Here is an 18836-nt window from a genome sequence, read left to right as displayed (position 1 = left end):
TATCTACCATCAGTAGATATTTCACTACAAACCAGGGAGCTAATGATGACAACAGCACTAATCATCAGAGAAATGCAAATAAAAACCACAATGAGATATCACCTCACCCCAGTCAGAATGGCTGTCATCAACAAGACAAATAGTAACAAGTGTTGGAGAGGCTGTGGAGAAAAAGGAACCCTCATACACTGTTGGTGGGAATGCAGACTGGTGCAGCCGCTATGGAAGGCAGTGTGGAGGTTCCTCAAAAAATTAAAAATAGAATTACCATATGACCCAGCAATCCCTCTCCTGGGTATCTACCCAAAAAATCTGAAAACATTTATCCATAAAGATATATGTGCTCCAATGTTCATTGTAGTTTTATTTACAGTGGCCAAGACATGGAAACAACCAATGTCCTTCGACAGATGATTGGATAAAGAAGATGTCGTATATATACATAATGGAATACTATTCTGCCATAAGAAAAGATGAAATATTGCCATTTGCGACAACATGGATGGATCTTTAGATTATAATCCTAAGTGAAATAAGTCAGACAGAAAAAGTCTGATTTCACTGATATACGGTATATAAAACTGAAAGCAACAAAGGAACAAGACAAATGAAGAAACAAAAACTCAGACACAGACAATAGTTTAGTGGTTACCAGAGGGTAAGGGAGGAGGGAGGTGGTAGATGAGGGTAAAAGGGGTCAAATACATGGTGATGGAAGGAGCATTGACTCTGACAATGTGATATATAGATGATGTATTACAGAATTGTACAACTGAAACCTATGTCACCCCAATAAACTTTAATTAAAACAAAAAAACAGGGAGCTAAAACGTATGCCATAACAGAACCACCAATGTCGATCACAAATAGAATGCCCCTAGGACATGTGTAGAAAACAACAAAACACAAAAGTCCCATAGCAGTGACTTTTGTCAGACAGAACAGACTTCACTAACTAAACACCAGCCCATATTTCATTTTCTCTTCTGCTTTAACCAAAGAGGATTTCTCACTGTTTCTTGAACATACTCAATCCCATGTTCTGATACTGTATGAAAGGAGGGCGAGTTCTCAGGGATGGCACATTAGTTGATTTGGGCCTGTGATCCAGACAGAAGCCTACATTTTGCAGTAATGGTATCGGCCACCCAAGAACACCACATATATTACTCTGCAAAGCTTTGCTGTTTGGATTCTGTGACCTTTACAAATAGGCAATAATTCAGCACAGTGCAATTAAGAGTGGCCTACTGAGTTGTTAGCTAATCTATAACTAATAGGCTGTTAGTTAATCCATCACACATACTGAAGAGAAAAGATCTCTGCCATGTATTGTAGGAAGTGCCTAAAAGCTTCATCAGGAAACACTGCTGGAGGGGAAAAGCCAGTTTGTAACTTAATGAATACCCCAAACTGCAGTAGGGTCCAACATTCCAAAGAGATGGTAGACATGATGGCCTTCATTGTTTTGATAAGGGAATTCACTTTCATATATTGAGAGGGCAAAGATGGAATAAAGAACTGCCACTGGCTCTGATATGGTCTTACATATAGCCCCATACGACATGATTCTACTTAGGGGAAACAATTTTGTCAACTGTTCATGAAGAGGTGTCATATTAAGCAGAAAAATCACATCCATTATGGTGACTAATAAATAACGCCACGTACGTCTCTGGTGACGAGCTGCAGGGCTCTATCCTTGGCTTTGTTTTATACAAATATTTTATCAATGACTTAAGATAAAAGAAGCTAATGGATGGGATGAAAGAAACCTGATTCCTAAAGGTTATAAATGGAAACAATGTAAGAAGAACCCTGTACTTGGCTCTACAAACCAATAGTATTTATACAAGATGGGATCAGTAGCATGTGTGAAGAGAGTCACGAGTTTGCTATCAACATGTTCATTGACTCAACCATGCAAAACGGCTGCTAAATAAGTTACTGTGCTTTTGGTTCCATTTACAGAAACAGAATCTAGAATAAGGAAAGTGATGATTGCATTGTGCTCTAAATTGACGTCCCCTGTAGTGCAATGGTGGTAGCTGAAGAGATGTGGTATGATAGGGCAGAGGCAAACGTGGAAAGGAACTGTGGATGTTCTGTCTGGACAAGAGAAGACCATGGGCTGCAGATTCATGCCTTCAACCACATGAAGGACAGGAATGGCTGCTGTAAGAAAGAGGGATTAGACATTTTTGATGGTTTCCAAAGTACCAGGATCAATGAATGGGTAGAGAGGTGTCACCAGAACATGGATGAATTATCTTAGAGCTGTGGAAGATGGAACAGCTTGCCTCAGGAGGTGATTTTCAAGCAGAGGCAGAACAATGCTTGTTAGAAATGGATGAGGAGAGAGTAACTTCCAGCATGACAGCATGAAATGCTCTGCTGACCCATTTCCCAGTGAAACTAAAACAATTCAAGTGAAGAAATAGCTATTCAAAAAAAAATCTGTGCAAGTAATAAAGTGAGTCTGTGGTATCTGAACCAAGACTGCTCCCTTCCCCACCCTCCCAGCTTAGCTGGGTAAAGACTCCACCCCACACTGCTGCAGCCAAGCACCTGGCTCCTTCCTCTCCAGAGCTCCTAGTGGGAGGGCTTTCTTCTCAGTAAGAGTGGGATTCTAGCATTTCTCATCCTGCTTTCCGTCAAATGTGGCAGAAGCGAAGTCCTAGGCTCCCTTCTTCCACGCGTGGAATGGAGGCTATACCTTGGGTGCTGTGCACAGAAAATAGTGGGTCCCTGATCACCCTTTCCCCAGCTTGTGAAGCGGTAGTTCCACAGCAGGAAAGGCAAGCCATGACAACTTCAGGTTGCTCCCCCTTATAACAAGCATTGAAGTCTTAGAGTGGGGCCATCATTTAGAGAGAAGGTTGCCACAGTCCCTACCTCCAGCAAGAACCCTGATTCAGAGATTATACCTTGCAGGGAGAAGCAGGCAGTGAAACAGATCCTAATCTCTTCCCAAAGGACTGACTTCATTTGCAACTAAATATGAAGGAGTTGAAACCTAAGTGCATTCTTAAGAACAATGGAGGTTTTGGTGAAAGGCAATTGTGGGGTGATTCATGGATTTAATGTAGAGACAATCTAGACTACAGGCTAGCTACTTTACAGAAGAGAACTGAGGAAAATAATAGTTGGGAGGAGCCCTGGTAAGGAGATCAAAACAAATTTGAAAAACAGACCTCAGAAACTGTTCCTTTACAGGAGCCACAATTTCACTGGATTGGTTTGTAGAGCCAGTATATACCCCAGTGCATTGTTGGAAACAACAGAGCAAACAGCAGGAGTTTAAAAGCTGGGTGTGGTCATAGAAAAAGAGAAAGGGAGCCCCACCATTACCGCTGCCATCCCAGGGTGAATATGGGCATATCCAAGGCTGCACCTTGTAAGGAGCAATCTCAGAAGCTTACCACTATGGGGGGCAAACAAACTTTACTAGAATAATCCAGCCAGTCACTAAAAAGAATTAAAAACAAAAACAGTTTTTGATGATGGCAGCCTGGAGGAGAGTGGAGCAAATAACAATAACTCTAGGAGTGAAGGAATCAATCAATGCACACAGTTGCTACAATATATTACCTAAAATGTCCATTTTCTAACCAAAAATTACAAGGCATACAAAGAAATAAGAAGTATGATCATATACGGGGGGAAAAAAGCAGGCAACACAAACTGCTTATGAGAGATGTCAGATTTAACAGGAAAACACTTCAAAATAGCCATTAAAAATATATTTTCAGAACTAAAGGAAAGCATGATTTAAAAAGTAAAGGAAGGTATGAGGGCAAGTTGCATCAAATAGATACTATCAATAGAGAGAAGTAAATTATAAAAAAGGATCAAATGGATATTCTAATGAAATGAAAAGTATAACTGAAATTTAAAAATTACTACAAAGGCTCAACAGTAGATTTGAGCTGGCAGAAGAAAGACTGAGCTTGAAGATAAGTCAATACAGAATATGCAAGTTGAAGAACAGGGAGATAAAGGAATGAGGAAAAATGAACAGAGTCTTAGAGAAATGCAGGACACCATCAATACAACAACTAATATATAAGGGGAGTAACAAAAGGAGAGGACCGAGAGAAGGGAGAAGAAAAAATATTGGAAAAAATTATGGCTGAAAGGTCCCAAATTTATTTTAAAATAATAAGCTACACATCCAGAAAGCTCAACAAACTCCAAGCAAGTACAAAGAAATCCACAAACACATCATAGTCAAAATGCTCAGTTCAAAGACAAGGAGAAAATCTGGAAAGCAGTAAGAGAAAAAATGACTAGTCACTTACCAGGGAAGCCCAATAAGATTAACTGACTTCTCAGCAGAAACAACAAGAGGCCAGAAGGCGGTGAGATAACATATTCAAAGTATCCCAAGGGGAAAAAAAACCTGTCAGCCCACAATCCTATATCCATCAAAGACACTTTTCAAAAATGAAGATGAAATAAAAGACTTTCTCAAATAAACAAAAACTAAGAGAAGTAGTTGCTAGCAGACCCATGTTACCAGACTACTAAGGGAAGTTCTCAGTCACTGTTCATAGAGTCACTAATGGTTAACAAGTGATTCTAGAAGCTAATTCAGATCCACATGAAAAAAATAAAGAACTGGGAAAGGTAATTACATAATTATAACATATAATATAAATGATATATTTTCTCCCTTTTCCCTGATTTTAAAAGGCAATTGTATTATATATATGTATATATATACATGTGTATGTATATATATATACATGTATATGTATATATATGTATGTGTGTGTATATATATGTGTGTGTGTGTGTGTATATATATATATATATACTTATATATATATATATATTGTTGGCCTATAACACAAAGAGATGTAATATAGGTATAATATATTAGGCGGGTGGGAGCAAAGATTTATTGGGCTAAGGAAATGACTACAGATGGTAAAGTAATAATTATAACAATATATTGTTGGATTTGAAACATTAATAGTTGTATTATGTATAAGACCAAAAAAGAGGAAAAAGGTAACAGAGTTATATAAGAATAATATTTTTATATATAACTGGAATTAAGGTAGTCTAAATCAAAAGTTGAATCAGAAAAGTAAGATGCATTTGGTAAACCCTAGTGAACCACTAAAAAAACTCTCAAAAAACATTTAAAGAGCTCACCAAAGAAGACATTTAGATGGCAAATAGGCACATGAACAAACTCAACATCATGCCATTATGGAAATGCAAAGTAAAACAAGACACTACTAGACAACTATGAGAATGGCTTAAATCCGAAACACAGACAACACCAACTTTTGACAAGGATGTATTAGAACAAGAACTCTCCTTCACTGCTGGTGGGAATACTATACTATAGCCACTTTGGAAGACAGTTTGACAGTTTCTTAGAAAACTAAAAATATTCTTACCATACCATCCAGCAATTGTGCTCCTTGGAATTTACCCCAATGGGTTAAAAACTTAGATCCACTCAAAAACCTGCACACAAATGTTCATAGCAGCTCTACTGACAATTGCTAAAACTTGGAAGAACCAAGATGTCCTTTAGGAGGTGAATGGATAAAGTGATACATCCAGACAATGGAACATTATTCGACATTAAAACAAACAAAAAAACAGATCTATGAAGCCACAGAAGACATGGAGGAACCATAAGTAGATTACTAGGCAGTGAGAAAAGCCAATCTGAAAGGGCTATATCCTGTGCAACTGAAGGACATTCTGGAGAAGGTGAAACTAAGGAGACAGTAAAAAAATCAGCAGTTGCCAGGATTTGGGGGGAGGGAGAAAAGGATGAATAGGTGGTGCAGGGGGGTTTGGGGAGCAGGGAAACTATTCTATAACATATGACACTGTAAATGCTGGATACATTTCATTATATATTTGTCAGAACCTACAGAACGTACAACACAAAGAGTGAACTCTAATGTAAACTGTGGACTTTAGTTAATAGTAAGGTACCAACGTTAACTCATCAATTGTAATAAATGTACCACAGCAATGCAAGACAGTAATAATAGCGGAAACTTGGAGGAGGGAAATATGAGAACGCTGTACTGTCTGTTCAATTTTTCTGTCAACCTAAAATTGCTCTAAAAAATAAAGTATTAATTCAAAATAAATCATTAAATCAAAATGCTACCTCAGAAAATATTCACTTTATGTAAAAAAAATTGGTGAGGAATAGATTTGTACCCTGGGTAAGAACTCTGAGATTCTTTGCAATCCTCAGCTCATCTCAGTTTTCCGGCCAGAAGATACGCATAATTACCAGCGAGAAGAGGGAGAGTACCACAAATGTCCTACCACTGTCCCTCTTAGTAACTAACTGTTTCCAGCTGACATTCTTGCCCTCTGCCTGAGGACCAATAAGCAGGTTTCAGAAAAGCCCAGATCAAGGACTTCAGGTCACAATCATGGAGAGGAATAAGGAAAGAACATGGCAGCAGCAGTCATACTCATGAGCATGTTAAACTTCCCCTGCGCCCTGAGCTCCTGAAAAACCACTCCAGTTAAGGAAATCCCGCCCCCACCCTGTTCTGGGAAACAGCTTGATGCAGAGAATCACCCCTCCCCATAAGACAAAGATAAAATTCACATCACCATGTCTGCCTATGACAAAGAATTCCCATTCAGTGCTTCATAGAAGATTAGCTAAACTATTTGGCTTCACTGATTGGAACAAAATGCTTGTTAAGTGATGAACAAACTTCAGTTAAGCTTCTTTCCTTTCCTTAAGACTGTGACCCACCCTCAGACTGAGCCAGCATACAACACCCCCTTAGGATCGGCTGACCACAAGGAAAGATATTTCGTGATCAACTGTCCAATTCTACCACCTGCTCCCCCCACATCAGGTTCTTTCCAGCCTTGTTTACCTGGCCCTATAAAAGAAATTTCCTTTCTGCCTGATCTCTGACACCCTTGCAGATCTTATGGTCAGAGCATTCTCTTACTATTGCAATAAGCCCCCTCACTTTATTGCAATAATTCTTTTGAATAAGGTCTCCTCATCTAAGTCCACATTTGTTATTCTCTGATAGAGAACATAATCTGTTAGTTCAGGCTGGATGTTAGGGTCTGACTAAAATCATTCAGCATATCAATGAACATGTCACGAGTTTAATACAACTGCAGTCTCAAAAAATCTTAATACTCCAAGAGATCTACAAATTAACTACCCCAACTTCTCGGCCATGGCAGGAAAACTGCCACAGCTCTGAGGGACAGACATCCTGCCAGCGATCAAACACCTCTGGTAATAGGTAATGCACTCTCACTCCGGATAACTTGTCCCACTGTTAGAAATGTCTCATACCAAGCCGACATCTCCATCTGTTAATACATAGCGGCTACCCACAAGTACCACTTAATTCTGTCCTCTACAGAGAATGCCTACGCTTCCTTCCAAATCGGTGGACTGCCCTCCAGATATCTGAAGGCAACTGCACCCCCGCTTCTGCACATCAGCATAAAAAGGCTCCTGGCCTGCAGAGATCTTCCACCCTGCCTATGCAAAAACAAAGACCAAAGCATATCCTCTGTTTCTTTCTTTCTTTTTTTTTTTTTGATCCATAGAGGCATGGAAGTCACAATTGGATATGTCCTACGAAGACAAATACTCTAAGGAAACAAGCAGCATCCATCTATCCATCAGGGGCTATCACTTACTTGTATCTTTGCAGGAGAGTTAAGGGTGAGACATAAAAAGGTAAATTAATTTTTATTTAAGCCACTGTCGGATGATAGCTAGAAAATGCCACATCTATCTCAGTGCTTTTTCCTTTTCATGTTTCCCTTGACTTTTGTAAAACTATCAACCACATTCTTGGGGCCAGTTGGCTGAGACTCGGCAGCCAGCTTTTCCTGTTGTTATGGAAACAGCAGCTCTGTGAGGCTTTTCCTCTTAAAAATAAAAACACCCTCAAAACCCCGCTGTGAGTCAATAAAAATCATGAGCAAGTATAGTCGTCCACATTCTTGACCTGAGTGGCAAGACTGGGAACTGACTATAAAAATTTCACATCACCAGAACACCTGGACAAAAAAAAAAAAAAAAAAAAAAAAAATCAGCTCCAAATTCTTATAATATACTTGAAACTCAATAAGCCGATAACCAATTTCTGGGAGCGCTAGCTTTTATTAATAAGTTCACCAGTTTAGTCACCATTAACTTGTAAATATGTTGAGAGCAAGAACTATATTTCACTGACCTTTGTCCTTCTAAGACCTGGCACCTTCAAGTCTTGTTGAATATTACTGAATTTACCCATAACTATTAGAAGGCTTTCCACTCTGCCATGCCCAGTAGCTTGTCCCTAACTGGAAGAAGTTATTCTGAAGAGAACATCAGGAGACTCTTCCAGTGGGTTCCACAAGCCTGGGGATACTCTTCAGCCACATCCTCTGGCCCCTCAGGCTTCTAACAAACACACCAGGAAAGTTCATCTAAAACAGGGGATGGCTCAGAGAGTATAACCGTGCTTTTGTGTTCAAGATGTAACACAAAACTACTTTCCCTGCTTATTACGCATGTAACAATCCCAACTTTGCTACACAAATTCCTGGTTGGTGTTCTTTAGTAGATGCATCATAACTCATGGTTTCTGATGCTGCCTTCAACTAAGTCTCCAAATTCCTTTAATCCACCTCAACACTGTCAACACCTCCAGTTTCAATCTATTTTAGGGAGTTTATTGCAACGGACTTTTATGGCAATTTTTATCTCAGGGAAATGCTTCCTGAGTTTTAAACTTCTGGCCATCCATGATCAAACACTGGAAAAGTCTTAGGCAAGCATGTGTATCTTCCACCTTTACTGAAGCTACCAGTTAGAGCACATTAAGAAGAAATTTTATATACGTAAGATAAATATTATACACAAATTTTATGTGGTTATATATGATATTTATAATCCAGAGCTTTCTAAAAGAATATCCAAAATGCAAAATGCTGGTGTTGCAAAAAGATGTTATGTGTACACGCTCACAGAATCTGCCAGATTCTGACACGTGGCAGCAGAGCAGAAGAGTGACTCCTACACGAGACACCTATCCCGAGAAGTTAAGCAGAGCCCGACGGAACATGGCTTCTGTTTCCTCAGCACTTGAATCCAGCTCCTGGCTGGGCCAATAGTGATAGCAGAGTCCCCAAACATTTTTTTCAGTTAATGGTCAACAAAGAATTGTTGGCTCAAATGAAGAACACTACTGCTCCTTTGTGTTTCTTACACATGTCATGTTGGCAGTCACACTGCTCAGCAGACACTGCTGGTGCTTCCATCTGTCAGTACCGCTTTGGGGAGAGAGACTGCAGCTCTAGGGTGGTCACCAGAATGTAGACGTAGATGTACATGTATAGATAAATATGCACACCCAAACTCACACGCACACCAATACACACCCAGCGGGGGAAGTAACAGTGAGGTGACGAGTTTCACGTTGATCTCACTCAGACTATTGCTGATAGAGCTCGAACAGTAAGAGCCGACCATGCTGGGATACAGGCCTGGGACAGCAATGCTGCGTCATTTGTTCATTCTCTACCCAGGCCCGAAACTTCCTCTTCCCCTCACTTCCCATGAACAACATGAGGTCCTATGGACTCTCTTGCGTCTCCCTCTCATTCACTCAACAACTACTGAGTGACTGCTCTGTTGTACAAGTGAACAAGCAAGCAAGACTCATGTGGCTCCTGCCCTCACGAGGTACACAGTCTAATGGGGGACACACATAAGTAAAGAGGCAGGTAAGTATGTTGGGAGGGACTAGTTCAGGACTTGAAAAAGATACTCAGACTTAGGGTGTCAGAAAGGGTTTTGAGGAAAAAAAGTAACTGAGATGAATTTATTACCTCATCTCTTCATTCCATTAACACAACATAGGTTTGGGATATTTTTTCTTGCCTGGATAACTGTTCTGTTCTTCTACTTGGTCTTTTTACCTCTACTGTCACCTTTGACAGAAACCCTTATCCTCAAGATAAAAAGCCAGCGTCACAGACTGGGGTTCTTTGTGATCTGGACTCCCATTTATTTCCCCAGGCCTTTGCATGCTCTATATTTAAGCCATACAGAACCGCCGCCATTTCCTGAAAGGGGCTGACTCACCCGTGTCTGCCTGAGTACCTTTTCCCTTGTATTTCAAGGCTAGATCAAGCTTTACCTCCCTTGGCAAGCTTTCCCTGACTTTTTAGTCTGGGAGAATCACCTGTTATGATATATATTTTAAAGTTATTCTAGACACTATAAACATATGGTATTAAGTATGTGCTATATAGTTTAGGCTCCTACTCACGGATGGTCAGTGACCTTAACCAAGAATCCATAGTTTAGAGATTGCCAGCTATCGTGAACTCGCAAATGCAGCTATTGAAAGCCCTTTAGCTGTTCATATACTGACCAACACTTTGCTTATTAGCTCAAAAAAATAGCAGACATTTTTCTATTGGTGAAATTAATGGCTTGTTAATCAGAATGGTAAATATTAGGAATTGACCTCACTGCCAAAATAAAAGGTCTCCAGATACAGAGACTGGATAAAATAATTTAGAGACAGTCCCAACTCTTGCATGGAGAGGGAGTAAGTCTCCACCTGATTACTTAGGAATACTACCTGGGTCTACCTGTGTCCAGTCATTAGCTTAGGAAGTTTCTCTGTGTCTGATGCTGATTACAAGAACAACAGAATCCTGTTTCTGGAACATTGCCACATCTCTGCTAGTGGTCAGACACCTAAAATGACAGACAGCTGGGACATTACGAAGTTTCAAAACAGGTTGCACGAACCTATTTCAAACGAATATGTATTCAGTAAATGCCTATAAGTACGGTAGGATTTGCTATCATTACAATGTGGTTACAAGGTTGTGAGGGAGCAGATTAATTCATTGGGCTCTTCACCAGAAAGCACATCAGCACAGCACTAACTTAGCTTAGTCATTTCAAAGCAGGGCCTCTTCTCCACACTCTCGCACCTGTGTACCTTCCAAGTGGTATGGTCACTGCCAGTTTACCTGTCCCACTCAATACAGAGGTCCTCGAGAACAAAGATTGTGTTTCCCATCTCTGTAGTCTGTTTCTGAGCTCAGTGTCTAGTATAAAGAAATACTTGCTGAATGGACAATAATATATAAGTAGCATAATACAGTGAAAGGACATCGCATTAGGAGCTTGCAGACGTGTTTTAATACTAGTTTCAACAACAGCTGATTACTTACGGATTATATGTCAATAATTGATAGCATGTGTCAAACACAATGTTGGGCACTCAAATTGTATCTCACTTAATCTCCAGGACAGTTCTGAGGTAGCACCATCATTTTACAGAGGAGGAAGCAAGGAGGCTGACTTATTCAAGGTCATTCAGATAAATAAGTGGAAGAGTCAGTTTTTGAACTGAAGTCTGGTTGAGTCCAAAGCACGTGTTTTTAACCTGTACTTTAGAAGTGTGTCTCATTGGGGAGCTTGTGGGGGTAAAATGTCCTTCTGGATTCCAATTTCCTCTTTTGTTTACTGAGTGAGACTAAATTACTTAAGCCCTTTCCAGCTCTTCATGCTACCATGACAGTTCTGAGCAGCAACAGCCATCACCTCAGCCCTGCCTGCCCCGGCTGTCTGGACAAAAGTGAAAAAGATTTTCATGTGCAGCTTGTTATAGGGCTTTTCAGACATCGTATTCTGGTTTTGCTTTTTTTTTCTTTCTTTTGAAAACGTCTCAGGGGATTCTGAAGGCAGAGAAAGGGAACCCATTTTTGGCACACAGTTTTGAAGGTAAAACCTGCTGTTAGTCAACAGAGCCAGCAAGTTGTTATTTTTGTCCTACAATCCTTTGGTGACATGAATGCTCACTGAAGTTGTAAAAAAGGACAAGGAAAGAAAACCTACATCCAGGGACACGTCAACTATCAGAGAAATAGAAATGGTAAAAGAAAACAACAAAAATGTCAATCTGTTTAGCACGTTCCAACTGTGCTGCTGCAGCTGAATAAAGAAAAGGATTTCAGTGGTTCTGGAGACATCATCTGAGGATTGCTTAGTGGAGAGACTCACACCCTATCTGTGCCACACAGTTTACACTCAGGGACTGAAGGTCTATCCCACAAATACTCACTGAGAACTTTGTGTGGTATGTGCTGAAATGTTAGTATCTCAGGCCAGTTTTCTTTAGGTACAGCTATCTGTATAGCTCCTCCTTAGAGTACATTTCCTCAGCAACCACTGACTGATACCAGGATGCATACCTGGTACAGAGAATGGGAATTCCAGAACAATAATAAGTCTCTGCTTGCCGGGAGACCGATGCTAGGCCCAAACCCTCACTTAGCTTCTCTGGAAGAGACAAGGAGTCCTGTTGATACCTCATTAGGCCAACCAATCAGAAACAATCTTTGACGGCATTAAGATGATTAAAAATCACTGTTATTTTATACTTAGGAATAAATTTAACCAAAGAAGTAAAAGATCTGTACTCAGAAAATTATAAGACACTGAAGAGAGAAATTCAAGATACAAATAGATGGAAACACATACCATGCTCATGGATAGGAAGAATTAATATCGTTAAAATGTCCATACTGCCTAAGGCAATATACAGATTCAACACAATTCCTGTCAAACTACCAAGGATATTTTTCACAGAAATAGAACATATCTTAAAATTTGTATGGAACCATAAATGACCGCAGATAGCCTTGGCAATCTTGAGAAATAAGAACAAACTGGGAGGTATCATGATACCTGACATCAAATTATACTACAAGGGTACAGTAATCAAAACAGCATGGTACTGGCATAAAAACAGACACATAGATCAATGGAACAGAATACAAAGCCCAAAAATAAATCCTTGCTTATATGGTCATTTAATCTATGACAATGGAAGCAAGAATTTAGAGTGGGGTAAAGACAGTCTATCCAATAAATGGTGCTGGGAAACCTGGACAGACACATGCAAAAAAATGAAGCTGGACCACGTCCTTACACCATATACAAGAATGAATTCAAAATGGATTAAAGACTTAAATGTAAGATCTGAAACCATAAAACTCCTAGAAGAAAACATAGGAAGAAACTTTACAGACATTACCTGGAGTAACATTTTTACTGATATATCCTCTCAGGCAAGGGAAGTAAGAGAAAAAATAAACATGTGGGATTACATCAAACTAAAAAGTTTTTTCACAGCAATGAAACCATCAATAAAACAAAAAGGGATCCTACTAAATGGGAGATATATCTGATAAGGGGTTAATATCCAAACTTTATAAAAAACTCACTCAACTCCAAAAAAACAAACAACCCAATTAAAAAATGGGCAGAGGAAAATGAAGAGACATTTTTCTAAAGAGGACATACAGATGACAAACAGACATATGAAAAAATGCTCAACCTCACTAACCATCAGAGAAATGCAAATAAAAACCACAATGAGATACCACCTCACCCCAGTCAAAATGGCTATCATCAATAAATCAACAAACAACAAGTGCTGGCAAGGATGTGGAGAAAAGGGAACCCTTGTGCACTGTTGGTGGGATTGCAGATTGGTGCAGCCACTATGGAAAACAGTATGGAGGTATCTCAAAAAACTAAAAATGGAACTACCTTATGACCCAGCAATTCCACTCCTAGGTATCTATCCAGAGAAATCCAAAACTCTAATTTGAAAAAATTTATGCACCCCTATGTTTATTGCAGCACTATACACAATAGCCAAGACATGGAAACAACCGAAATGTTCATTGGTAGACGACTGGATTAAGAAACTGTGGTACATTTATACAATGGAGTATTATGCAGTCTAAAAGAAGAATGAAATCTTACCATTTGCAACAATATGGATGAACCTAGAGAACATTATGCTAAGTGAAATAAGTCAGACAGAGAAAGACAAATACCATTGATCTCACTTATATATGGAATTTAAAGAAAATAATAAATGAATAAACTAATTAGAAACAGTCTCAGAGACATAGAGGAAAAACTGAGGGTTGCTAGATGGGAGGGGGGTGGGGATAAGGAGGAAAGTGAGGGGGTTAGAAAGCACAATCGGTAACCACAAGATTGTCATGAGGATATGAACGTCAATTTGGGGAATGTAATCAATAATGTTGTAAAGATTTTGTAGGGTATCTGATGGACACGTGTCTCATTAGGGAGACCCATCAGGGATGATGTAGATGCCTGATCACTGCACTGTACACCTGGAGCTGAAGCTGAACAATAATGAATGCCAACTACAATTTTATATATATATATATATATATATATATATATATATATATATATATATATATCTACAAGAAGCGGACTACAGCATTAGGAATAGAGACAGTGGAAATATAATGGCTGTATGTGATGTCAGAGGGGTAGTAGATGGGGGGAGGGGAATTATCTGTGTGAGGGATATAAATGATAAATGTCTATTACATTGTTTTGTACACCTGAAACTAATTTTTTTTAAAAATCACTGTTATTTTAGGAAAATTGTTAAACAGAGGAGAATAAACACACAGAAGGAGGAAGTTGTTTTTTGTCTTCAAAACTCACTTTCTTAACAGCAGGATCTCCTTTGGATGAATGACAGGCTGGGGACATTTTTACCTGCGAAAAAAGGCAAACATTTTAATATCCTCTTATAGTCTAGTTTTATTTGGCCAACACTCAAAAAAATAAGTCAACTCGAGTCAGTATAACTGAAATAAAACAGATATTTTCAGAGGAATAATTAATAGATTTGCTGTTAAGTCCCTTTGAAATTTTTCTGGAGATCAAAAAGTCAGTAGTCAGCCAAGCTAAAAATATGATTAGGATAAGAAAAGTAGAACAGATGGTCTAAGTTGGTTTTAACCAAATGGTGAGGAAACAAATAGATACACATTTTTGTTGACAATGTTAATCAACTGACACAACTGTCAATGCAATTGTCAAAATTTCTTGCAAAGTCCAAATCCAAGTATGCTTTGTGATGTAATATCCCTTTTAAGCAAAACAAAAGTTTGATAATAATAGTGAAGGATTTAGATAAAGTATCAGCCAAACCATAATAAAAGGATATTTAGCCCAAGGAAGAGAAGACTGATGGTGCAGGAAGATCTTCAAATATTTGAAGAGTTGAAAGAGATTGTCACATTAGATAAATGAGTGAACTCCAACCACATGCTGCCTGTACAAAACATACTTTAAAGGCACAAATACTTTAAAAGCAAAAAGACTGGAAAGATATGCCATCACAGCACTAGATTTTAGAGCAAAGATTATTACCAGGGAGAAAGAAGATCATTTCATAATCATAAAGGAGTCAGTTCATCGGGAGGATGTAACAATCCTAAACATCTATGCATCTAATAGCTTAAAAGTATGTAATACAAAAACTGAGAGAAGTGCAAGGAGAAATAGATGATATAGTCAGAGATTTCCATACCTCTCTCTCAATAAATGAGAGAACAAGTAGGCAGATAATTAGAAAGGATGTACCCAATTTAAAAGTGGACAAAGGTCTTGAACAGACATTGTCCCAAAGACATACAAAAGGCCAACAGGTATAGGAAAGATGCTCAACTCATCATTAGGAAAAGGCAAATTAAAACCACAATGAGATATCACCTCACACCTGTTAGGATGATTTTTATTAAAAAAAAAAGACGAGATATCAAATGTTGGTGAGCATGTGGAGAAAAGGGAATATGTTGGGAAAAGGGATGTGTCAGTGGGAATGTAAATTTAGGTACAGCCATTATGAAAACTGTATGGAGGTTCCTCAAAAAATTAAAAATTGAATATGATCCAGCAATCCCACTCCTGGGTATATAGCCAAAGGACTAGAAGTCAGTATCTTGAAGAGATATCAGCACACCATGTTTAGTGCAGCATTATTCACAATAGCCAAGATATATAAACAACCTAAGTGTTCACCGATGGATAAATGGATAAAGAAGATGTGGGTCTTATATATACAAAATGGAATATTATACAGCAATAAAAAGAAAGAAAATCCTGCTATTTGCAACAACATGGATGGACCTTGAGGCCATTATGCTAAATGAGATAAATCAGACAGAGAAAGATAAATACTATATATTACTAATATGTTGAATCTAGAAAGGCTTAACTCATAAAAACAGAGACTAGAATGATGGTTATCAGGGGCTGGGAGATGGGGAAGTTGGGGAGATACTGTTTAAGGGTACAAATTTGCAACTAGTAGATAAATGAGTTCTGGAGACCTAAGGTTCAACTTGGTGATTAGAGTCAACATACTGTATTATAAACTTCAAAGTTGCTAAGAGACTAGATTTTAACTGTTCTCAACACAAAAAAGAAGTGATCATTATGTGACATGATAAAGGTGTTAGCTATGCTACTGTAGTAATCATATTGCAATATATAAATGTATCAAATCAACATACCGTACACCTAAAACTACACAATATTATATGTCAATTATAACTCAATTAAAATATTTTTTAAAGATATAGAAGACTTAACACAACTATCTTGATCAAATGGACATTTCCATAACACTACCACCAATAAAAGCAGAATACATATTCTCTTCAAGTACACACTGACCATTTACCAACATAGACCATTTTCTGGCAATAAAATAATTCTCGATAAATTTAAAAGAATTCAAATCATACAAAGAATGTTCTCTGACCACAACAGAAATAAATTAGATATCAATAATACAAAGATCTCTGGAAAAATTCCCAAATATTTAGGAACTAAGTAACATACTTCCAAAAAACTCATGGATCAAAGAAGAAATCAAAAGGATATTAGATCCAAGAAACACACAACCTATACCAAGACTGAATCATCAAGAAACAAAATCTGAAAAGGCTAATAACTAGTTAGGAAACTGAATCAGTAATCAAAATCCTCCCAACAACAACAAAAAAGCCCAAGACCACGTAGTTTCATTGATGAATTCTACCAAACATTTAAAGAACTAATACCAACCCTTCTCCAACTCTTTCAAAAAATGAAGAGAAGGGAACATTTCCAAACTATGTTAGGTGGTCATCATTACCCTGATCCCAAAGCCAGGAAGGACACTACAAGAAAAGAAAACCATAGGCCAATATAATTAGTGAACACAAGATGGAAAATCCTCAACAAAATACTAGCAAACTGAATTCAACAGCAAATTAAAAAGATCATACATTATAATCAAGTGGAATGCATCCCTGAGATACAAGGAAAGTTGAACATACATAAATCAATAAATGTGATATACCACATTAACAAAATTAAAGAAAAAACTATGATATAGAAAAATCATTTGGCAAAATTCAATACTATTCATGATAAAACAAACAAACAAAAAACACTCAACAAAGTAGGATTAGAAGGAAACTATCTGAACATAACAAAGGCTATATACGTAAAAAAAAGCACAGCTAACATCATATTTAGTGGTATAAGATTAACAGCTTTTCCTCTAAGATCAGAAATAAGACAAGGATGCCTGCTCTCACCACATCTATTCAACATAGTACTGGAAGTCCTAGCCTAGGCAAAAAGGATAAAAGGCATTCAAATTATAAAAGAAAAAGTAAAATTATTTGTTTGCAGATGACATGATCTTATTTGTAGAAAACTCTAAATTTACATTCCAAAAATACCAAAATGCTGTTAGAACTAATAAACAAATTAAGCAAAGTAGCAGGATACAAAATCAACACATAAAAATCACTTTGTGTTTTTATATACTAACAATGAACAATCTGAAAAGGAAATTAAGAAAACAATTCCACTTACCAGAGCATCAAAAGGAATAAAATAGGAAAAACCTAACCAAGGAAGCAACAGACTTGTACACTGAAACTACAAAATTTTGCTCAAAGAAATTAAAGAAAACAAAGATAAATAAAAAAAACAGTCCATGTCCATGGATTGGAAGATTTAATATAGTTAAAATGTCCATACTACACAAAGCAATCTATAGGTCCAATACAATCCCTAACAAAATCCCAATGGCATTTTTTTCAGAGGTAAAAAAGAAAAAAAATCCATCCTGAAATTTGTATGAAATCTTAAGGGACCTGAGTAGCCAAAACAATCTTGAAAAAGAGCAAAGTTGGGGGTCTCATATTTCCTGATTTCTAAACTTACTATAAAGTTACAGTAATCAAAATAGTGAGCTACTGGCATAAAGACAGATATACAGACCAAATGGAATAGACTAGAGACCAGCAAACCAAATTCAACAACAGCACAGGAAAAGGGATTAAGAAGTACAAATCGCCAGTTATAAAAACAGTCACAGGGATGTAAATAAAATACAGCACAGGAAATATAGTCAATATATTGTAATAACTATGTATGGTATCAGATGGGCACTAGGTTTATTGGGGTGGTCACTTCATAAGTTATATAAATGTCTAATCACTACACTGTATACTTGAAACTAATATAATATTGTATGTCAACTGTAATTGAAAAATACAAAAAATAAAAGGACTATATATCACGATCAAGTGGGATTTATCACATATATGGTGAAATGATTTTCAACAAAGGTATCGAGACCACTTAATGGGGGAAAGGATAGTCTTTTCAACAAACAGTGAAGGGAAAACTGAAGATCCACATGGCAAAAGGAATGAAGCTGAACGCTTATTTATCATCATATACAAAAATTAACTAAAAATGGATGGAAGTCCTAAATGTAAGAGCTAAAACTATAAAACTCTTAGATGAAAACAGAAAAATTTCATGACCTTGGATTTAGCAATGATTTCTTGCGTATGATACCAAAGGTACAAACAATATTAAAACTTCATCAAAATTAAAAACTTTTGTGCACCAAAGGACATTATAAATA

The 18836-nt window shown here is 37.7% G+C and overlaps 1 protein-coding gene across 4 annotated transcripts in view; it reads right to left on the bottom strand.

Annotated features, from left to right (window-relative positions):
• Positions 1-18836, bottom strand: part of VPS8 (VPS8 subunit of CORVET complex) — a 233582-nt gene that overhangs the window by 24643 nt on the left and 190103 nt on the right. For 3 of the 4 annotated variants that reach the window (XM_019735832.3, XM_074328952.2, XM_074328954.2), the window contains exon 45: positions 14555-14608. The exons of the other annotated variant lie outside the window; for it this stretch is intronic. In XM_019735832.3, coding sequence (XP_019591391.3) covers positions 14555-14608 — 54 coding nt within the window. The remainder of the gene's footprint in view (positions 1-14554; positions 14609-18836) is intronic. 4 annotated transcript variants of the gene reach the window in all.

The sequence above is a fragment of the Rhinolophus sinicus genome, chromosome 17 (assembly GCF_057876585.1).
Source record: "Rhinolophus sinicus isolate RSI-liver-muscle chromosome 17, RSI-T2T, whole genome shotgun sequence".
NCBI classification, from domain to species: domain Eukaryota; kingdom Metazoa; phylum Chordata; class Mammalia; order Chiroptera; family Rhinolophidae; genus Rhinolophus; species Rhinolophus sinicus.
Note: the sequence above shows the minus strand (reverse complement) of the source record. Positions and strands in the feature narration are given on the sequence as shown.